The 24,801-nt window shown below is 37.5% G+C and overlaps 1 protein-coding gene across 2 annotated transcripts in view; it reads left to right on the plus strand.

Moving 5' to 3' along the window:
- DOCK1 (dedicator of cytokinesis 1) overlaps window positions 1-24,801 on the plus strand; it is a 458,761-nt gene that overhangs the window by 331,424 nt on the left and 102,536 nt on the right. For both annotated transcript variants that reach the window (XM_088132121.1, XM_088132122.1), the window contains exon 33: window positions 12,481-12,629. In XM_088132121.1, the coding sequence (XP_087988247.1) occupies window positions 12,481-12,629 (149 nt within the window). The remainder of the gene's footprint in view (window positions 1-12,480; window positions 12,630-24,801) is intronic.

Below are 24,801 nucleotides of genomic sequence, written 5' to 3' on the forward strand. Positions count from 1 at the left end.
GAGCTGTTTAGGAGATCAGCTTCACATAAGTAAACAATAAGAAACACGTACAAAGAGATATGGTTTTTTTGCTAATGTTAAAAAATATGAAAATGTGCAGTAAATTGGAAAGAGGGAAGTTTGGGCTTTTCCTGAAGTTGGAAGAATGGACATGAAACAGATTGTTCAATGATATGTTCTGTCACTCTTTTAGATACTCCTAACAAGCTGGCAGTTGTTAGTTGCTTACTTTTTTTTTTTTTTAACCTTCTTGAAGATTGGGATACTTCCACTAATTTGTGACCTTGGTCCTTTTGTGAGGTATTAGGTATGCTTACTGTGCAGAATTTAACATAAAATATTATAGCCATCTTTAAGTTGCATAGGGCTGCTTCATAAATATAGGTGGTCCCTGAGTTAAGAAATATCAGGTTACATAGTTAAGAAGAGAGCATATTGTAGCAAAAATTTGAGTTAAATTCACAATGGTTCAAGTTCATTACAGAATACTATTTATACAGTATTATACAATAATACTGTTCCAGCTTACATACAAATTCAACTTAAGGACAGACCTTGGGAATGGAACTAGTTCTTAACCTGGGGACTATCTGTGATGGAGTTTGTGACACAAACTTGAGGAACAATTTGGTTAAAGTTCCCAGCTAGAAACTGGGAGACCATGAATTCTAGTCCTGCCTTAGACATGAAGCCAGCTGGGTAATTTTGGGTCAGTCATTCTCACCCCTAAGAAGATGGCAGTGGCAATCTACTTCTGACAATCTTGCCAAGAAAACTGTAGGGAGTAGTCCAGGCAGTCATCAGGAGTCAAGACTAATGTGAAAGGGGAAGGGAGGGAGGGAGGGAGGGAGGAGCAGATTCAAATTAACAGATAACTTCCTGATGGTGCAAGTTGTAAGGTTTACCCCATTCAGCTCCAAAGAAACTCTCGTGACACATGGGTTCAGCAAAGAAGTTTACTAAAGCGTAACGTAGGTAGGTACAGACAAAGCGAGGGTTGGCTTGGCACAGCTTGCATGGTATTTTATAGTTACCCCGTTCCCGCGCTTTACCCCGTTGCTTGGTTACAGATTACCCGCCGTAATCCCCCTCGCCCAAATGGCAGATTCAGTCCGGTTCTTTTGTCTTCTTGAATGCTGTTTATTGGTTGTGTTGTTGTTGTTGTCTTTGTTGGGCTTTCCTGTTGCACATGAAACCGGGCATCCTCAATCGCGCGTTGATTGCTGTGCTTCCGAGCCACTGCGCTTCCCTTTGTCTGCAGCGCCTAAGGGAAGCCGGCGGCAATACAATGTATCCGCTTGCGGTTGGAGTTAAGCGCCGCCACCTGTTGCCATTCAGTTTGCGGTTTAAACTTCCCCTTTCTACCGCTAGCGCCTGGGGTGCTGAAATTGACTAGGTGAAACTGAGCAGCAGCGCAGCAGCGTTCACCGTGCCACGCCGGCTGAATCTGACACAAGTTATTTGACAATGGAACAAAATGCTTTGAATTCTCCTTTGAGAGTTTTTAAAGAGTCTAGTTGGTAATCTGTCAGGATTTCCTGATTCTAGATTGGATGAGTTTATATTTGAGGTCCCATCCAATTATATGCTTTCAGTTCTTCAAAATGCTGGACCTAAGCTGTCCTGGAGTAGTCTGAGCAGGAGTTCTCTCTCTGTGATTTGCTAGATGTGCAGAATACAGCAGGGTTTTAATGCCATTCATTCCTTCTTGATTGTACTATGTCAGTTAATCCTGAAGTTGGGATATATGATGTTTCATATGGCTTCTCTTCTCTCTAATCATTTTCCTTCAGTTTTGTTTAGAAAACCTTCATTTGGCAGAACAGCACTGGATTTTGTAAATGTCCTTCCACTCATTTAGCTTGGCATTTTTCAAAGGCAGCCTCTAATTCATTTTAAGACTATTGCCCTTCATAAAGTTTATCCTCAGCATTACTTTTTATGAAGAACATACTTTGTATGAGTGCTGAGAGGTTAAATGAGCTCTGCTGCTGTTATTTTAAATTGGAATCAGGTTTGGGGTTTTTTTTGGTGACCTTGGATATTAGTTATTTGGAGTGTTATTCTCATTATTTTTGTTTTAATTCTTGTACGCAATCCAGAGTCATTGTTATGAGACAGGTGGTAATAGAAATTACAGACACACACTCATACATGCACACATACATGGCATGGTTTGTGAATATTTCTTTTCATTTTTCATCAAAAAACTTTGCAAGCATTAGTGGTTTCATTCATCATCGGATTCAACAAGAAGCCCATATGAATTTACCTTTCATTTTTTGTCTTTTGGGGGAGGTTGATGCGGTTATTTCTATATGTAATTATCAAACGTATTAGTAACATTATCCATGGGTCCATTATGCCCTCATGAGTTTCTAGTTTAATTATTGTATTCAGATTATTACTCTTCTTCAACCATACATTATCTTCAGTTTCCAAAGTGTTGAGCTAATGGGTTTGACATAATAGCATTTTGGGTTGATGATATTATACAAGTATATTCTTCAGACAGAGACAGTGTCACTGTCTTTTAATATCCCCTAAAAAAGATTGTTGAATATTCCTAATAAAAGAATCAATAAAAGAATGCCATGAAGCTAAATATTGACATTTGATCCAGGACTACCGTGCCTGAATGCTGTCAAACTCCTCATAATTAGTAAGTCAGAAAAGGAATTTCTAGAAGAAATTTAAAGTTCACAGCCACTATAAATAATTATGTATTACTGCTGGCTGCACAAGATTGAGTGTTAAATTTGCTACCGTGCCTGTCACATTTTTTTTTATGTGTGTAGGAGGAATGTGAATATAAAATTAGTTGTTTTTAGGCTGTGCCAGACTTCTGGGAATAGAGGAATAGACTAGTGTTGACTGTATATAATTCTTAGTGCAAATCACCACCACAGAGTGATGGTATCTGTGTAGCCTTGAAGCCTAACAGTATATGTCATCTGAACATGTCCAAGATTAATAAGATACGGGGTTATGAAGTGACACTAGAATACTGTAAAAGACATGGAGGAGTTTATCTTACTGTCACATTTGAATGAGTGTGCCTAAGGACTATATATAAGAACTATGTTTCAATATGATTTTGTCCAGTCTTTGGATTTTCTTAGTCTCTTCTAACTAAGCCAATAGTCATATTTGCAGTATATGTAGATGTGTGTGGGTGTGATGGATTTATTTATTTATTTATCCATATTTTTCCTAACCAGCATTTTTATTATCAGAAGCAAAGTACTATCACTGAACACAATAAAGTAAAAACAATTAAAATAATTCATTAAAAACCTTAAAACATATTCAACATTATATTTGGGAGTTGTTGGGAGTCAGGAGGCACACAAAGCTAATAAATAAACAAACATAAATAATTCTTAAAAATTTTAAAACATTGCATGACAGTACCAGACCAGATCACAAAGAAGCTTTTGTTTAACCCAAAGCCTTCCATAACTAAATGGGAAGCTAATTTCACAACAAAGACATCTGTATTCAGAATATAACCTCTCAAGTCAGCATATGACCCCTCTCCAGCACTCCCACTAGATAAACAGGTACTTATGGGAGAGGATATCCCATTAGATATTCAACTCTTAAACAAGTAGGATGTTGTACATCATTATGCCTTGCAGGTTGCCAAGTAGTAAACTGTCAGCAAAGAGTACTGCAACATACCTGGGGAATAAGGCTAGAAAATGCTGAAGTTTTATTTATTTTTATTTATATGAACATTTATAAGCCAGCCCTCTTACAATTTGTGACTGGGTGAAATACAACAATAAAAAGAAAAAGAAAATCAAGATCCGAAATAGAAAAATGAAAACAAGTACCATGCCAAATCAACACAAGAAACCTGATTGATTGATTGATTGATTGATTGATTGATTGATTGATTGATTGATTGATGGTAATATACACTCATGGCACAAAACAGGCTTATCTACCATTCTTGCTGAGTGTATGGGAGAAGAGCCAAACCTTGAATTGCATTCAGAAGCTTATTAGGAACCAGTGCAGCTGCAAAGTAGTGATGTTACATGGGTGTACTGAGGCACACCATTGCTATCTGTGCTGCTGTATTCTGAATTAGCTGCAGTTTTCAGATGGTCTTCAAGAACAGCCCCATGTAGTATGCATTGCAAAAATCCAACCAGGAGATGACTAAGGCATGAATGACTATGAACAGAAATTGCCAGCCCAGAAACAGGTGTAATTGATCCACAAGAAAAAGTTCTGTAAAGGTCCTCCTAGCTATAGCTGCCACTTGCTTTCCAAGTGGAGAAAGCAATTCCAGGAGCCCCCAGTTTGAGTACCAGCTTCAAGTAGGGAAGTACAACCCTACCTAGAGCCACGGGTGGAAAATTCTCAGAACTGGATCCCAGGGGGATCAAAACTCAGAACCAGTAAGTCTTGCCAAGGTTGAACCAGACCCCCATCCAGACTCCATGGCCTCCAAACTTTGGGACAGAATTATGACAGCATCACTTGGCTGGTTTGGGGCACAGATATACAACTGAGTATCATCAGCATATTGATGATACTTACCCCATGTCAGTGAATGACCTCTCCCAGCGGCTTCATGCAGATGCTAAACAAAACTGGAAAAAGGCACCCTGCAAAATGCATAAAAAATAATATTACTGCATGGATATTGGTATTTGAGGTATTTTAAATAACTAGTAGTACAGTTGAGCAAAGATGTCACCTGCCATAGAAAATTATTTCATATTAATGTTCAGATTAAGATAGCCATCCAGCATGTAGTGAACATGTACAAAGCCCATTGATATGCAAAGGTAATGAATTGCAGGATTGCAACTTGTGAATTTAAATTACTGTGTTTTTATTCATAAAAGAAAGCCACAGTATAGTAATGGTGATATAACTTGAACATCTCCATCTTCTGTCAGGATAAGAGTAAATTATAAACTGATAAAACGGCTTTTGTACTCCTGCCCAGTATTGCAGAGAGGAGGAACTTGTCATCACTACCACAATAAAACGGAAAGAGTCACTTCCTCCAAATGAACTTTCCACTGCCAGCACTCCTGGAAAATTAATTCCCTCAGCATCAAGCAAACTAGTGTATTTAATTACCTTAGGATATGTTTTTAAGCCTCTTTGAATGAACAATGTAGGGTCATTCCTGCTCAAGCCCACAGGCTTTCAAAAGCTGTCTTTCATTTTGGACATCAAAGTGGAAATAACCATATCCCAGTAGCCATAAAAGTTTTTACAGCCAAGGTCATTAGATGTCTGTTATATGGAGGATAGATTTGCTACTATCATGACCCAAACCCCATTTGGTCTAACTTCTCTGGTCTAACTTCTCTGGAGACTCATATGTAATTATGTCTGCTAAAATCCTGGACTAAGTTACACTTCTCTGGTAGTACCTTGGTCTCCCTGATGTTGCCAAACAACTAAATACCCACATTAAAAAAAAAAGATCTTGCCAATCTACAATATTATTTTTTCCATTTACTATTTTATCTCTCTTTACTATTTATTATTTTATCTCTCTCCCAGGTAGATTCTGGTTAAATTTGAAACAATAGGGCTTTGACACTGCCATTCAGTTGGACTTTTCCAAAACTCCTATTTGGTAGGCCATGGGTCTGTTTGGGAGACAATTCTCTCATGCAAAACATTTAGCAAGCAACCTTAGTTCATCTCACAAGAGAGCCTTTATCCTTGCCGTTCCTCTGTTCCTCTGTTTTAGAAGGAAGATTTCAGATTGGCCCAGTACAAAGTCAACTTTGCCGATCCCCCCAGTAGAATTGAAAAGTTTCACAAGGCCTCTGGCATGCCCCTTTTACATCACATGATGCATTGAACTAATAGCTCATTTTCTGACTCACAATCATGCAAGATAGGACAAAAAGATCACATGTTTCCTCTTAGGTGATACCTCAGTAAAAATATCCGGAATTTTGTTTTCTGTGCTTTGTCCTCTGACCTCAAATTTGATTAAAAAGCCATTCTAATTTTAATTATGTGTTAATTTCCTATTTTTCCCTTGAATGTATTGGACTTACGATTTTGGTCTTTCACCACAAATAAACTTTAATTAAAAATAGTAGGCACCAAGAAAATACAGTAGGCATCATGTACATATTTGTACTATATGATCTTTGTCACACTGGATTCTAAACTATTTAATTCCACAAAATGAGGGATGACTGACGTATGCATTCCCAATTATTGATATACTGCAGAATTATACCTGTAGTCATCAAGATGAAAGACAACAGTACAGAACTTTCTTATAATGATTGAAAAAAATTACATTTCTGTCTATGGAATCATAATATTTTTTAAGAAAATACATACAGGTGGAATCTACAAACAAATGTTTGCAAGATTCTAATCACTCCATTCTATTTCCCTTACCTCTTCATTTTTCCATGTTTACTCTAGATACCTTCTCTCATGAGCATAGAAAGCTAGAATAATTTTTGATTTGCTATTCAGAGTCTGCAGTTATGCAAAATATTGACAGTACTGTCTGAGCATGTAATATCCATGTTTACAATATACATTTCTTACAGCAGTTTTCCAAGAATAAATAATTCAATCTGACTGGCTTCAAGAAATGTAAATCCTATAATACTCTGTTCAACATAAATTAAAATCCTGACAAGTATTAGACAAGATCTTCTTGGCAAACAATTTGAAACAGCCAGCCACCCCAATTAGAAGGATAAAGACATCCAGAAACATAGTACTGATTATATAAAACTTGATTAGATACTGATTAGAACTTGGGATAGGACTAGCAGGACTTTATTCAATTAATTTCCAAAGTCACTGTATCGTAAAGACAGGACTGATGCAGCATTCTGCAATTTAAGGAACTATAGAAGACACATGAGGATCACGATACTGATGGACAGCCTTAGATAGTATCCTCTTCTAACAGAAACTTTGGCCCACAACTAGTGATAAAATCTCATGTCCAAAAGGTTTTTGCCCAATGGCAGATAAATTTGCACAGGGAGGTTCTACAAACTTTTATTAATCAACAACTTAGTTATGTGTATATTAACAGTTACATGAATTTTGCCAGATAATAGCAAGTAGAAAACATTTGAAAATATCCTTGTCACTGCAGAGCTCACTTTGCTCAAATGTTTGGTGAGCAAAAGTGAAAAACAGCTAGGACTTCTTAAAAAGACAGTGATTTTGGGCAATTGTGGGCCAAATTTACATTTTCAAAGGAATCTGGGAAGTAAATCAGATATGGATTGCATCTACAAGTTAAATCTAAACATCTCCCTCCTGGTTAGTCAGAACAGATTTTTCATATCCCTGAGCATGATTGGTTCTCATGCCATAACGTTTGAAGTGGAAAATAACTTGGGATGGGTGAGACTGATGAACTGATCAAGTAAATGGCCTTCAGGAAGAAGGGGAAAGATCTGTGATGTGATTATACACATTTTAATCTTTTCAGTTGCCCTTTCCATTTCTCTATTCATGGTATACCATTTCTGTACATTATATTCATAGAAAGATATCTTCCTTCACTGATTCCCAGTTTCTATCAATTAAACCTGCAAGGAAGGATTAAATGGGGCACACTGTATGATTTACAAAAAGGTCAGAAGTACTTTACAGCTGCATTTTCCTTGAGTACTTCTGATAATCATGAAAGGTTCTGATTTTGAAATGGATTAGAGCATGCCCAAAGAGAACAGTGAGTTTACTTGGGCCTAAACACCTTTTGAAATTGGATTTTTTAAAAAAGTCATGGTGTCTACTATCAAGCTGTGATATTCTCTGTATGTGTTTTCATTGGAAATATACCCCTCCTTGATGCACCAATTCCTTGTGATTGTGAGAAGTCCACTTGTTTTTCTCCCTTTGTCTGTTCAGTAAACAGTTGTGGATTTTTCCTTTTAATTGAAATGAATAAGAAAGCTTCTGAAATCATTTTAGATCAAGTGCATACAGAGTAAAAGAGTAATCCAAGGCTTAAATGTATAATTACAGCAACATACCTCTTTAGCAGATTTACTTCAAACTACTCAATTTTCTGTTCTCTTTGAAATTCCTTTATTAAACTTAGAACTTTGTGAGATAAGAGTAACTTCCTGGCATGAATAGTCTCCCTGACAAATAATGTTGTGACATCATAATGTGTTTTCTGTAACAGTGAAGTATAGAAATAAATCTTTATAATCCTTTCATATTTTTAAAAGCACTTCCTAATTTACTAGAAGGCTCCTCACTGAATATGCTAAGATTGCTAGTTGGGATATTCAGTAAAATAAAAGTAATAATTCTTTGAAGTGCCATTAGAAATTCAAAGGTGAACTTTTCTAAATGTTTGTAGAAAGTATGCCATTATTATATTATTATATTATTATTATTATATATTACATTATTATATTAAAGCAGTGTGCCAATGTTAAAATATATTTATATTTAATTTTTTGCACTGTTTTAAGTGTTGACTATTTTTATTGTTGTTAGCCACCCAGAGTCACTGGTCTGAGATGGGCGGCCATATACATTGAACGAACAACCAACCAACCAACCAACCAAAGCAGTCTATGTATTATGGTAGAGCAGGGCTGACCAAAACAATTATCTATCTTGATGTGAAATGAAAGATAAGATATTTTCTGTGCCTCCCCCCCCCACCCAATTTCACATAATGGAATGCTACTTTGTTTCCCATCAAGAAGCTGAAACTTATTTCAACATTGATAATGGAACAGAATTCTGCACTGTGCCTGTGATTAACATATTGGTGTGGGAATGTATCAGAGCTTAATAATGCACCCAGTTCTTTGCTACAACAACAACAACACACTGTTGTTCCCTATGACCCAGCATCTACATATAAGTAATGGAAAGACCAGGTCTGAAATAATGCATAAATTTATTTCTCTGTTTATTTGTATGATAAATCATGGATGAAGGAGGAACAATAACTATTCTTCTAATATATCCTCTCATTTTGTTCTGTGATCAAGATGTTTATCATCTAGAAGACATTTATTTGAATTGTGTAAATACCTGGGGAACGAATTTTGTGAATGGCAATTTTCATAGGTTCTGGCATGTTACAGACTCGGGCAGGTCACAAATTAACCACCCACTGGGTGCTTTATTATCAAGATGCACTACAGGAATAAACCTTTTTCCCCAGATTGAAAGTGGTGTACTTTCTAATTTATTATATTGTTTCTTTCTCTTTTACTTTATTTCTATCTTATCTATCCCAACTTATCTATTACATATTGTACTGTTTATTCCTATTTCTGATTTTAAATCTTCATTTAAAAGACTGTCTTATTTCAGTCTTTTAATTCTATATTCTACTTCTCTTAACTTTTCTTATTTATGATTATTGTACTTGACCCTCAAATTCTATCTCTGATTTCATCTTCACCTTTCCCAGATATGATTCTCTAATTCCATACTACTATTGTACCAGTATCATTCTTTAATTTGACTTTTGTTTCTATTCTGTCCTATTCTTATAAGGTTCGGAATGGTGGCAAGAATCTCAACCTTTTAATTCAAACAACTCTGAAATCAATTTCCTATTGATAGGAAATAAATTATTTCTTTTATTTGCTTTAATCTTTTGTTCTTATTTTACTCAATAACTAATTCTACTTTGTAGCTATGACTCCTGTTTTTTTAACTTATATTCTATTTCTGTCTTTTATCCTTATATCCCTAGCTGGTCCTAACCACTTTATTTTTACTTCCCCCCCCCATATACTTCTATATTTAGTTCTATCTTTTGATTTCTATTCTCTTACCCAGTGCTAGCCTTCTAGCCCATTCCTTCTTATGTAGCTTGCTTAGTGCTGTCTATGACCACCAAAGCTATATTTGCCCTATTGCTTCCCTGGATTTTCAGTGTCCAACCTGGTTCTCTTGCCATACCAGCCTCTGTGCCACCTCATGAGTTGGTCAGCCTATTCCTGAGGAGTCCCATTGCTGCCCCATAAGGCTTCACCTTATGGCCCTGCAGTCCCCTTTTGGATACCAACTGTGCTTAGACCCCTAGACTCACATCTTCCCACCTTTTGGTGTTTGCAGCAGCTGTCTTTCAGTACCAGCTGCTGGTACACTTGGCTTGTTCTGGCCCCACTGTCACCTGATGTACATGGCAGTGTTCTGGTGAGTCAGAGGGACTCAGCCAACATTTTCTTCAGCATCTGAGCTGCTTTGGTTTTGTAGGTGCTCAGGTCTTCCATACTCACCAGCGATGCTTCTTGGCTCAACGTTAGGCTCTTTCAACGTTACCAAAAGTTGAAAATGATTTTTTTTTCAATAACAATTCTCAGAAAGTCTCTTTAGCAAGATTTATTGAAAAGAAAGGGATAGGGTTGTAAAAAATCCATCAATTGAATTATTTCCTATTCAGAATCAGTATATGCCAGTTTTACATTGGGTTAGAGTCTTTTGATTTTCTTTGTAACAGTCAAACAGTGATCCAGTGAGGTGGCAGGTCTTTTCACTAATAATGGAGAAGGGCATTACTATCTCCTCTCCTGAATTTTTATCAGTCTGGTAACCAAATCTTACTCCCATCTTCTCACTGTTAGCACCTTACTGCTTTGACATCCCCTCACTGTTATGGCAGCAGCACCTTTTTACACTGCCTATCAGAGTCTCTAGGTTTTCCCCAGTTGCTGCAGGCTTGTTGCTGGAACCATTGTCCGGGAGTTATTCAGTGCTAATGTTTCTTCAGCCTTCTCTTAACTGCAGTCTGCAAGCTGATTCCTTCCTTTCATTCTCTTCTCCTGCTATCAGTACCATTTGTCTTCTCTCTGATGCTGCCATAGAGCTCTTCAGTGCCTTCTGGGACTGTTGCTGCTATTCCTTTCTCAACTGTTTGGCATCTTTAGGGCTCCATGCTTCTTTTTCCTTCTTTTTTGTTTCTATTTTCTTATTTCTGGTGCTACGCCATCATTTTTTGTGATACCACTGACAATGAACAAGGCTCTTTCTCCCTGTTCATTTCCCTCAGGGCAAAGTCCTCTTCTTTTCTAAAAAATAAAATATTAGTCAATCGTGTAGATGAAACTTTTTCTGACAACTGTAATGATGCCATCCCAACTGGTGGTATAATTTCTGCTCTTTCTTGAATGATCAATTCTCATTTCTTTTAAGTACTTTGCCAATTTAGAATATATATATTTTTATATTGGTGTGAGAGAACAGATGAAGGGTAGTGAATTGTTTTTGCCTTTCCTCCTACCTAGACCCCTTTAACTATTTTGCCCTGAGGGACAGGAGGAAGGAAATAGCCCTTCTCTCCATTGTGAGACTCGTATGTACTGTGCCTAACCAAATGCCGATTTGATGCTGCCTGTATCTCCAGTTGCAGAAATTTTCATTGCTATAGCTCAATCCAAACAGTCAGAAAATTCCAGTGCCAAAGACCCACTCCAAGATAAGATTGTGTATAGACAATAGTGATTGTGACATTGTCAGGCTCAAAACAGGCAAAGTCAGCCTATCTACTGCTTTTGTTCCTCCTAGATACCTGTTTGTCCTCTTTCATGGCCACTGATTTTCTGCTCATGTAGCTAGCCAAAGTAAATGCGATAGTTGACCATGGTCAAATCTTTGTTTTGCACATGCCATCTTTGCATATAGTTGAATTGTTTTGGAATGGTGATAAAAAGAATAGATGTCCAGCAGGTGCTGAATGTGGTAGAGAACAGGTGTATCTGTTCTTGAGCTTAAAGAAGTTGGTAATTGTCATTTAGTACAGTATAAATATTTACATAATGTTTATATCCCAATTGGATAGTCAAGTAACCGCATAAATAGACTTTTTCCAGGGTGATCTATCTCCAGCCTGACTTTTCAAGTCTTCCAACAATACATCAGTTGATGCTGTAATTGATTCCGTCCAACTTGCTACTAATCATCCTCTTCTCCTTCCATCTTACCCAGCATTATAGAATTCTTCAGAGAGCTAGGTCTTCACATAATGTGTCCAAAATATGATAATTTGAGTGTGATCATTTGTGCCCTAAGTGAGAACTCTGGATTGATTTGTTCTGTAATCCATTTGTTTGTTTCCTGACTATCCATGCTATTTTCAGGAGTCTTCTCCAAAACCAGTGTCAATATTCTATAATGTTTCTTCAAAGTCCAACTTTCCACAGAGTTTCAGAGTGAAAACTATTGCCTGAATGAGTCTGATCTTTGTAGCATGACACATCACAGCATCTGAATATCTCTTCCAAATCTTGGCAATTTTTGGTCTCTATAAAAAAAATTGCCTAATAGCATGCTCTAAAGTCATTACATCTACTTGAGATGCATCCTCTGGTGTGGAAGTCCTGCTCCTTACATTCACAGGTTATGGTTATTATACATAATAAATAAAGTCTCTACATAGGCTAGAGCTGACATATTCTTATTTACTATGCTTTAAATAAGAAAGTAATTATTTTTCTCTTAAATTCAGTTTTTTATTCCTGACAGGCCAGCACAAAATCAAGTTCATTCCTGAGATGGTGGGGCCCATGTTAGAAATGACACTGATTCCTGAAACTGAGCTTAGAAAAGCTACAATTCCAATATTCTTTGATATGATGCAGTGTGAGTTTCATTCTACCAGAAGTTTTCAGATGGTAAGAACAGTTTTCTTAACAAAATGTGTTTGCTTTAATCAAGGTAAATGTGAAGGACATGTTTAATATCACTTGTTTAAAATAGGCCTGCACAACTTGTAAATCCACAGTTGTGTCTAGCATACCCAAATTTGCTGTTCAATTTTACTCCAGGGGTTTTTTGGGCGGCAGATAATATTACTGCCTCCCTAACCATGGATGTCATGAGACTCAGGGGGAATTGTCACTTCTGGGCAAGCAAGCTTTGACTGAGGACTTTCAGACTCTCAGCTTCATGTTCTTTCAGTTCTCCCAGTTAAGAAAACAACACTTGGAACACCTGGAAATCATGGCTTATAATGATTCAGCTTCACTTCCTCCTTTCCTTTCTCACTGCAAAATGTGTGTGTGTGTGTGTAGGAACGAATAGCCACTTCAAAGTAAATGCCTTGAAATGGCTGTTTCTGTAAGGCACGAGGCCTTAAAAAGGTTGAAAGAGTTCTCTGGGAATCCTGAGGACTGGTTGGGAAGATTTGTTTCACCAGATTCAACCTTAAAGCTGGAGCCTTTCCAAGTTTGGTGTATCTCTACCATAATTTTGCTAGCACTGACAATGCAAAAACCTGCATGTTATTAATTTCCTACCATCTGCGTGCTTTGGATACTCCTGCACTCTCTGCTGACATCATTTTAATGATATTTGGTATTTCAGGCAGAAGTGAAGGATTTGGGCAATACAAATGTTGGCTTCCATGTAAGCCAGGATCCTGTATTATGACCACTCTAGCTCATGTGGAAACTATCATGGCTTTCCTACTTCAACATTTTCATTCAATGCTTATGTCTTCCCGCTCATGTGTGTGGAGAGGCATATCATCTGAAGTTTTCATGTGCTGAACGTTTTGGACAAAGAACAAATGAGCCACTGTAAAAACCTAATATAAATTTTCACTCTCAGTTTCATTTTGAGTATGCAAAAACCCTTAATTGTATACAATGAAAATGTGTAGTACCCTGAATTCTTTTAGTCTACTAAAGTCTTTAAGAACTGGAAATGCCTAAGCAACAGGCTTCAGGACTTTAAAAAAGGCTCCCTCTTTGAAGAACAACTTTAACAGCTAAAGTTGGGGGGTTGGAGGTAATCTTTAATCTATTGCTGAAAGAAACTGATTCTGTTATGCTGGCCAGAAGGCTGTTTGGGGTATTACTGGAGAATGCTCAATAAATGTTCCTACTCTGCAACAGTAGCTTCTCCCCATTCCATTAGGATAAACAACCCTATTTATTTTTCATAGACAGAAAAAAGTAGTTTTAGAGGCAGTACTGGAGGATGGATACTGAAATCACTCTATAGGTCATTCATAAGAAAAAAATCCTCATCTCACAACTGCTGTCCCCAAAGTTTAGTTTTTCTACCCTTAAAAGAACTTATGTAACCATGTGTTCCTTTGGGAATAGGAATAAAAAATTATATGTTCATGCTAGCCAGCATGAATAGAACCTCATGATGGAACTATTGCCCTTCTGTCATAACTTGGTAATTATGACAAGAATCATATGGAAGGGTATATTTAAGTGAGTTTCCAGAAACATTCATCTATTTTTATTTATTATATCAATAACTATTTAAGTAGTTCCCTTTTGTAATGGATGTATAGAGCTACAATGTATGAGCACAGAATTCAGGCATGTTTTCATGGATCACATAATTCTACTTGAAATCCATTGAAAAGAAATCTGTTTGTTTTATTTCTATTTAGTGCATTGACCCCCAAGTGCTCAGGATAGAGAATATCCAGAATGTAGGCAACTGTTTTTTTTCTGATGGAATAGGTCAGGCTCTACAGTTGAATTTGGTGCCAAGAGCTATACTCAAATAAATGCATGGGGCCAGGGCTGAAAAGTGGGTATGGCCTGAGAAAAATAGGATTCTAAATGTAAAAAGTAACGAGGAAAGAGCTGCAGGCATTGTAAGGTCTAAAGGTTGCCTGCTGGTTGAGTACTGTTTTTGTCCATTGATTTATTTATGAATAGATACCAATTTTGCATTTACAACTACCTTGTAGTTTAGGTGAGGCTGATGACTGGCCTAATGCACAGTTGGGCAGCATGGCACCCATGACTTCAGTGTTTCCCCAGACATCTCTGTTGGTACTCACTAGGATCACAGTTCCATTTCACTTAAATAATAATTATTATTATTAAATTATTAAAATTATTATTTTAAGAATTATGTAGAATCCTGGCAAGATTAAAAAGAAAGTACCTCTATGTATCATTATGTTTATTTGCAAAAATGTTTTGGGAATCCCCAAGGGTCACATTGGGACTATAGCATCGTTAGCGCTAGTTTATCTTTTGGTAAATGGGTATTTTGTGATAGACCATGATCATGAGAATTATTTGTCTCAGAGGAATAGAGGAAGGCACACTATGTATTGCAGAATGCTCAGAAGTCAGCTCTGGTCTTCCAGGCCTTTTATTGATCCAGAGGTGCTTTATAGGTACCAGTGGGAATTAAATTACAGTGGGGCAAAAAAGTATTTAGTCAGCCACCAACTGTGCAAGTTCTCCCACTTAAAAAGATGAGAGAGGCCTGTAATTTTCATCATAGGTATACCTCAACTATGAGAGACAAAATGGGGAAAAAATCCAGAAAATCACATTGTCTGATTTTTAAAGAATTTATTTGCAAATCATGGTGGAAAATAAGTATTTGGTCACCTACAAACAAGCAAGATGTCTGGCTCTCACAGACCTGTAACTACTTCTTTAAGACAGCTCCTCTGTCCTCTACTTGTTACCTGTAATAATGGCACCTGTTTGACCTTGTTATCAGTATAAAAGACACCTGTCCACAACCTCAAACAGTCACACTCCAAACTCCACTATGGCCAAGACCAAAGAGCTGTCGAAGGACACCAGAAACAAAATTGTAGACCTGCACCAGGCTGGGAAGACTGAATCTGCAGTAGGCAAGCAGCTTGGTGTGAAGAAATCAACTGTGGGAGCAATAATTAGAAAATGGAAGACATACAAGACCACTGATAATCTCCCTCGATCTGGGGCTCCACGCAAGATCTCACCCCGTGGGGTCAAAATGATCACAAGAACGGTGAGCAAAAATCCCAGAACCACACGGGGGGACCTAGTGAATGACCTGCAGAGAGCTGGGACCAAAGTAACAAAGGCTACCATCAGTAACACACTACGCCGCCAGGGACTCAAATCCTGCAGTGCCAGATGTGTCCCCCTGCTTAAGCCAGTACATGTCTGGGCCCATCTGAAGTTTGCTAGAGAGCATTTGGATGATCCAGAAGAGGATTGGGAGAATGTCATATGGTCAGATGAAACCAAAGTAGAACGTTTTGGTCTAAACTCAACTCGTCGCATTTGGAGGAGAGAGAATGCTGAGTTGCATCCAAAGAACACCATACCTACTGTGAAGCATGGGGGTGGAAATGTCAAGCTTTGGGGCTGTTTTTCTGCAAAGGGACCAGGACGACTGATCCGTGTAAAGGAAAGAATGAATGGGGCCATGTATCGTGAGATTTTGAGTGAACACCTCCTTCCATCAGCAAGGGCACTGAAGATGAAACGTGGCTGGGTCTTTCAGCATGACAATGATCCCAAACACACCGCCCGGGCAACGAAGGAGTGGCTTCGTAAGAAGCATTTCAAGGTCCTGGAGTGGCCTAGCCAGTCTCCAGATCTCAACCCCATGGAAAACCTTTGGTGGGAGTTGAAAGTCCGTGTTGCCCAGCGACAGCCCCAAAACATCACTGCTCTAGAGGAGATCTGCATGGAGGAATGGGCCAAAATACCAGCAACAGTGTGTGAAAACCTTGTGAAGACTTACAGAACACGTTTGACCTCTGTCATTGCCAACAAAGGATATATAACAAAGTATTGAGATGAACTTTTGATATTGACCAAATACTTTTTCCACTATGATTTGCAAATAAATTCTTTAAAAATCAGACAATGTGATTTTCTGGATTTTTCCCCCCATTTTGTCTCTCATAGTTGAGGTATACCTATGATGAAAATTACAGGCCTCTCTCATCTTTTTAAGTGGGAGAATTTGCACAATTGGTGGCTGACTAAATACTTTTTTGCCCCACTGTATTAATAGTTAAAGTCAAATGCATCTGCTTGGAGTTTAGACAGGGTGCCTTAATAATATTGCAGTTATGGTGTCCTTGCATTCAGAGTTCTTGAGGAACATAATCTAAGTACCTTGATATGCCCCAAATGTGATTGTGCATCAAGACACAGGCATAATCAGAATGGAAACTAACATGTGGATCAATATTTTAAATTACTGGTTAAATTTATCCTTTTTTCCTGCTAGTTTGGTTTCCTTAGTTTTAACAAACAGTTTTATTACTAAATGGAGAGGTTCTATTCTGCAGAAGCTGAACTGGTACAGATACTCACAAGAAGCTTTATTGGCTTTGGACTCTGATCAGGCCAAGTCATTGCTGAAGCAGACAGCCTTAGATATAAAGGGACAAGAAGTACAGATTTGTCTGCCAAGAGGGTTTATCTCACCCAGTCTTTTAGTTCCATTGCAGCTAGATATTTAAATCAAATTGAAATTTCAAATTACATTAGAGCTATGTCATTAACACATTTTAATACATTATCAACACCTGTACTGGAAGGGAGATATAAGAAAAGCCCATATGAAGATTGGCTTTGTCCATGTGGAATGGGCCCTATGGGAAACCATAGCTCATTTTTTATGTTGTGTTTTTTATAAAGTTTCCAGGGCATTCAGATTCATCCTGTCTTCAGTATTAGATCAAGATGATGTAATCTCATGAAAGGTTTCTAAATATATAATGTCTGTAGAATACATATTGAGAGGATTCAATATTTTTACTGTGCTTTATAGTTTTAGCAATACTACCCATTTTGTGTTTGTATGCTTTTGGTCTTTGACCTCACTAATAGTAAATAAACTTTCAAGGAATAGATGTGCATTTGGCCTACAAAGTTTGTTTTTCTTTGGTATAATGTCTTTTGAACAAATCATGGCCATGTGATGATTGGACAGTCACACAGGTTGTGAACATAAAAATATGCTAGATAGATTCATGAATAATATTGGCCTTCCTTTTCTTAACTTAAGCATTTCTAACTTGTAAATAAATTTTAAATCATTCAACAGATAATTTACATTTATATCAGAGCTGTATTATTTAAAAAAGAAAATTCAAAGAAAATTTGACTTCTTTAATCCATGCCTGTATGTCTAGCTTTCTGTTAGGGTTTTGCCAATCTAAAATTTGCCTAGCTAAAATAATTAACGATTATGTTCTATATATAGATTGAGTTAACTGTGAACTTCAATTGAATTAAAGTTAAAAGTTTGTATACTAGTTGTTCCAATGAAAGGTGGTGGTTCCCTATTTGCATGGTTCATTTTGTGAGATTAATATAGATTCAGTGCTCTGCTTCAAAATTAGGGTACAATTTTGCATTATAGACCAAACTTTCACTTCAGCTGCAGTACAGACCAAAATTTAAAGACAGATTTTACAGAAGAAGCACAAATCTATATGTAGCAAATTTAAGTTAGGGTGGTTTTTTTGCAAGTTATAAATTTGAGGCCTGATCAGCTGTTGAATAAAATTCAGCTGTATCAGTCAAGTCATCACTGGTAAACAAAGCCTGTAGCCAAGCCCCAAAACAAACAAATACTGAAAAGTTCAAGCAAAGAAACACATTTTTAGCTTTTCCTAATGAGGAACTGTTACTGAACAAAGTACTTTGTTACTTAAACAAAGCCAGTTCAGAGCCTAAGAATATTTTTACTGCATACAACTAAGCTATTGTTGTTGCTATATCCTGTATGTGTTAGTTGCTATATATCGTATGAGGTAGTCCTCGCTTAACAACCACAATTGGGACTGGCAACTTCATTGCTAAATGACACAGTCATTAAGCGAAACATCACATAACTGTGACTTGGGATATTACTACCAGCTTCTCCATTGACTCTGCTTGTTGGAAGCCAGTTGTGAAGCGCACAAATGGTGATCATGGGAAGCTGTGATAGTTGTAAATGCCCACTGGTTGCGAGGTGCCCAAATCTTGAAGGCATTACCATGGGGATGCTGTGACAGTCGTAAATACAAGGACCAGTTGTAAAGTTACTTTTTCAGCGCCATCGTAACTTTGAATGGTCACTAAACAGGGGAGTCATTAAGCAAGGACTACGTGTAATTTGTAAGTAGTATGCAAAGGAAATGTTGCTAAAGAACTTGCCACAGAGTAAAAGGATTTTGCTAATCTGTTCATTAGTGTTATCTAATATACAATGTATACTTGAACTTAAAACATTGAAATAAGATAAGTCTTATTTCTAGACACCCACAAAATAAGAGAGAAACATCACATACAACTGTAAAATAAATAAATGGATGATACATATGACTGCTAATGCAAAACTACTGATGCAAATAAGGCACCTCTGCTAAAGTTCTATTATAGAAAGCAGGTAATTGAGTTGAGGCTGCCAGCGAGAACAGAGAATTTTTTTTTTTCAGTTCTAAAGGTTGAAATTAAATTATAATATCAACAAGGCAGCATTTTCTTATCTATTTGTCAGTGGTGGTTTAACTTCTATTTTTGCTAAAATTTGAAAATCAATAATTGTCACTTTTTGCATAAAACAGAAAGGATAAAACATTTAGGAGCCTTAATGAAATATTATATGGTACAGTCCCAGCCATGCCTATTTAGAAGTAAATGTAATTGAATTCAATTAAGTTTGGTGGTAGTGATGGTCAAGTTCAGATAATAAATAGAAAGGCCACAGGATATCAAATCTGAATTTATCCCAATGACCCATAAAGATATTACATTATCCCAAAGGGTCAATGTCCAGACAACTCTCAAAGTAAACTAGTTTGGGCAATATTCTGGAGGCAAAGTCACATGTGAGCCTCTTTTGAAATCTTGCCAAATTCCAGCTGTAATAAGTAGTTGGATATATAGCAGGGGTTATGTAGGAGAGATCTAAGAACTTTGGTTGAACAGCTTCTAGAGGAGCCACATTGCAATATTTGCAGGACTGTATACAAGTAGTCCTCACTTAATGACCACAATAAGGACCAGAAAATTGGTCATTAAGCAGGGCAGTCATTAAGCGAGTCACCATGTGACTGGACCCAATTTTATGACCATTTTTATGACAGTGGTTAAGCAAATCACCACAATCGTTAAGTGAATCACATGGTCGTTAAACGAATTATGTGGTTGTGAAGTGAATCCAGCTTCTCCAATGGACATTTTGTGCCAGAATTCACTTCACGACCATGTGATTCACTTAACAACTGTTGTAAAAAAGGTCACAAATTGCGATCATGTAACCGCAAGGAGTGGTACGACAGTTTGTGATGGTCGTAAGTGCGAGTACAGGTGGTAAAGCACTTTTTCCTAGACCATTGTAACTTCAAACCATCATTAAACAAATGGTCATTAAGCGAGGACTACCTGTACTATGGATCAAATACTTATAGCCTTTGCTTTATAAATCCTAATTGCTGCCAGGATATCTTTATTGTGATTGTGAGCAGCAGATCTTAACTAGGATTTGCAATACTTGAAAGGTTGTCCTCATTTATCCTTACTACGTGGAGCTAGTATTATTGCTAAATAGAACATGAAAGCGCTGATCGTGCTGATCTTGTTCCTCTGAGGAATGATACCAAATGAACCAGTAACATCTTTTGGGAAGGCAGGTAAGACAAAGTGCCAAAACACGGAGGATATCTGCGTAAGGTTTTCCACTTATCTTTCTGATCTTCCTTCTTCCTTTTTAACAGGGACTTATATATATTTTTCCTCTCTAATATAATACCTGAATGTAACTAGAGTTAGTAGCTCTACAGAGCCTTGTTTTTTTCAACTAATTTTGCCCTGGCTTCAGTGCACTTACTGTTGAACCAGAACTTAATGTTATTCTTGGGCCTAAAATAGGTAGTCCACTATAGATGGAGTGTCAGAGGTGAATTGCTTTGTTTGAACCAACAGAGTACTAGAGCTTCCACTCTCATATCCTTTATCAAGTGAGAATTTACTTGACCTTGGGACTTGTGGTGAACAGGAGAGTTCATTATTAGTTTAAGACTAGAAGCAGATGGGCTACTATCAATCTCGAAGGAGTTAATATTTGAAGATAGGACTGAAGAGACAATTAAAAAGTCAATAGAACAGCCTCTACATCAACCCAGATAGGTAGGCTCTCCCTCATGCTCCTCTCTGCTGATCTGGTTAGGATAAAAAGATAGTATTTGATTACCATTTGGAATATAATGGCAATCATAATTTATTCCATGATCTTTATAGCAGTGAGAATGAGTGAGGGTAGAACCATCTCAATGAAGGTAACATTGTTAAAATGTACAAGCAGCAATTTATCACTTGACTGAAGTATGGGGTGTAAGCCCCTCACCATTAAGATAATCACATCAGGGAACCACAGGGACTGGTTGTAGATACATTCTTCAAGAATGACCCAAGCACCATTATATATGTTGAATGTATAATTGTCTACTGACAGATTTAAAACCATATCCAGTGAGGTTGGGTGGGGGGCATACATGCAGATTGGAGCCAATTAAATGTGGTTTATCTGAATGTAACATACTGAGGCCTTCAATGGCAAACCATTCTTGGTACTTGGAGGTTCTCACAGTGAGTACAACATGAAACTTTCAAGCTTCAAGGACTCACATTTCTACTTCTCCTGAAGGGCAATAATGTCTAATTTCCCAATGTCATTTAGAAAGAAGGGGTCTTATTCTCCCCTGCCCTGCCCTGCTGCCTCCTCTTCTTCTTGAATGCCAGACAGCAATATCAATATTTCAAGAGATAAGCAGGATTTCTTGTTGGTCCCTGCAGCTGAGAAATGACAGTAGACTTGACATAGCTTTCAATGTCTTCACCCAATTGAGTCTGGACCTCATACTGATTTAATAAAAGGATTGATTTAATATATGAAATTTTTTAAAATTAAGATGTGGCATTGCAATCACAGCAGATATGCCAGGGGAAGAGTTATTGATATCCCCTTTTTATGTCAACTGAATATTTTCTTCAAACAAATCCTTAAGAAATAACTTTTTTCTGTACATTTGGAAGGATTGGCTCAAGGCTGATTTTTCATATCCCTTATCAGTGTTCATGTCTTGAAAGACATAGTATAGATGCATTTGGAACAGAGTCGAACAACATCCTCATTTTACAGAGAATTAAAGGGATAATTGTGCTGGTATGTTTTAGCAAAGTTCTATAACCATTTCTGCTTCTTGGGAGCCACTCAGCTCTCCTACATGTATTTGGTACACTTGGCAGCGTAATACAGGTAGTCCTCACTTAATGACTATTCATTTAATGATGGTTTGAAGTTACAGTGGCCTCAGAAAAAGTGCTTTACAACCTGTACTTGCACTTACAACCATCGTAAACTGTCGCACCACCCCCCATGGTCACATCATTGCAATTTGTGACTTTTTTATGATGGTTGTTAAGTGAATCACTGTGGTCATTAAGCAAATCATGTCGTTAAGTGAATCATGTCAGGCAAATTCTGGCAAAAAATGTCCATTGGAGAGGCTAGATTCACTTAACAACCATGTGATTTGCTTAACAACCATTATGATTTGCTTAACGACCGTCATAAAATGGTCTAAAATTGGGTCCAGTCATGTGGTGACTCGCTTAATGACCACCCCACTTAACGACCAGTTTTCTAGTCCCCATTGTGGTTGTTCAGTGAGGACTACTTGGCTTCTGATTTATATCTAGATTTCAAAGAAAGGGCTTACATCTGGAAAATAACTGATTTACCAATTAACTGCAATGAGCCATATCTATTTTCTTCAGATTTAACCTTCTGATTCAGAGACCTAGCAAGATGGATCAAGGAGCTATAGAGTTTGTCTAACTTCTCTGTGATGTCAGACAGCTCTTGAAAAATCACAGCTCTGTTTTCAGCTGTTAATATACAGTGTTTGGCCATCAGGTTGTCAGAATTTAACACTGCCGAGGGTAATTTAGAGGTAGAATCCAATATTGACAATTCTTCATTTTGCTGTAACTGTGCCGGTGTGCCAGTGAGTCACATTGCAATAAAAGATGTGAGGCAAGGATACCATTCTGTCTGTCTAGCTCTGGCTGGTTTAACACCTCATATTTATTACTTAATAGAAGAGACTCATTTCCACTTATGTTTGTGGCTCCTTTTGCTGATAAAAAGTCCTGTAGCTTTGATTGTTGGAGGTTTTTTACAGGCTTTGTTAGCCAGAACCAAACCTAAGACATTTCTTCTTCTTTCCATCTGCAGGCAAGAGAGCACATATCTAAAAGATATTGTTCAGTAAAACAGCTCCCTGTACAACAATGGAAACTCTAATCACTTAGGCAGAGAAACGTAAGAGATAGCACTAACAAAATTAAGACTCAATAAAACAAGAGAGCTTCACATAAAAGCCAGCAACCATTTGCAAAAAAAGAAGAAAAAAACAACCCCCCTCCCACCCCAAAAAGAAAGGAAAAATTTACTCCCACATGAGGATGCATAGGTTATATTGTAGCTTAATTCTCAAGTCATATTTCCTGGTATATAAATATTGGTTCACAAAGGAATCTGAGGGCTCTTAGAATAGATGCAGATCAGCTGTGTAAATTGTCACAAGTCCAACTTTCCCTTCCCTATATCTCTGTCTCTCTAAATAAAGGATATTCTGATGTGCTCCGACCAAATTAACATGAATCCACTTATCCCACTGTTTTCCCTTATGATTCAACCTTCCACTAAGCTGAAGGAAACACTAGGAAAACTCCTACTTGGATAATCCAAAGTATGAACAAATTACCGTATTTTTTTGTTAATAAGACACCCCCATGTATAAGACGACCCCCACTTTTCCAACCCCAAATTAAGAAATCAATATTTTAAAGATAGTGCAGAACACATTTTTATTTAGTAATTAGGTAACATTTACCTACACTCAGTGGGAGGAGGTCCAAACTGTCTCTCTGCAGCTCTATTTCCATGCTCTTTTGCATAACTGATTACATTCAGTCTGAATTTTGCAGAGTAAGACATTCACTTATTTATTTTTTTATTTTCTGACATCTTTATGGGCTCAGAATGCTCTGACATTACCAGTCCCTGCTGCATCTGCGCAATGGCTACATGCTCTCCACCTCCAATGGGATGTATTCCAATTGGTTTGTTCAGCAGCAGCTGACATCAGTTACATAAGGCTCGTGATTGGAGGAAGCCTGTTTGCAGAGACAAAGTATGGGCAGTTTCGCAACCACGCAGTTCTCTCCTCGGCTTACTTCCTTGTATAAGACGACCTTCAATTTTATAATGATTTTAGAAAAAAGTATCATCTTATACACGGAAAAATACGGTAAATCTTGGAAATTACCCATAACTGCAACCCTGGAAATGCAGTGTCTGGTGAAATACATTTTTTTCTTTAAGCACCTGACAAAGGCTAAAGGACTGACCACGCTTCCAAATCACCTGCAGCATTGGTAAAGCATTTTCAAAGATACCTGATAAGCTTAGGTAACTCTGTGTTTGAGTCTGCAGGAACTGTGACCTTGGTAAAAAGGGCTGAATCATTTTTTAAGTCCAGAATAATGAGATAACATTCAGAAGTAGCTCAGCCAGATACCTCCTTAATTCCCTGGATTTATTAATTAACCTTGATTTATTGTGTCATAGAAAACCATGCCATCCAAATCTCAGATCGTGCCCTTCTAATTCTAAAATCCTTTTTGTTCTCAGTAACACCCATTCTTTCATCCAAACCAAACAGCAGGGTGCAAAATACAATCCTCCAATAAGGAATAATTTTCTGACTGTGTGGGCTGTTAAGCAGTGGAACACCCTGCCTCTTGGAGTCATGGGTGCTCCTTAACTGGAGGTTTCCCAACAATGTTTGGACGACCATTTGTTTGGGATGGTCTGAGGACTCCTGCCCTGGGCAGAGGGTTGAACTAGAAAACTTCGCTAAAATAACCACATGTGAATATCTAATCAAAAATTGTAACACTGTGTTTTCTTTTTAGTTATTTAGTAAGAAATCAGGAAAGCTTTACTATGTGAATTGTGACAAATGCTAAGTCATAGCTGTAGTTATTAGCTAACACTCAAGCA

This window comes from Python bivittatus, unplaced genomic scaffold (genome assembly GCF_059951505.1).
Source record: "Python bivittatus isolate LINGU-HERP-01145 unplaced genomic scaffold, Pbiv_v1 ctg000980_np1212, whole genome shotgun sequence".
In the NCBI taxonomy this organism is placed as follows: Eukaryota; Metazoa; Chordata; class Lepidosauria; order Squamata; family Pythonidae; genus Python; species Python bivittatus.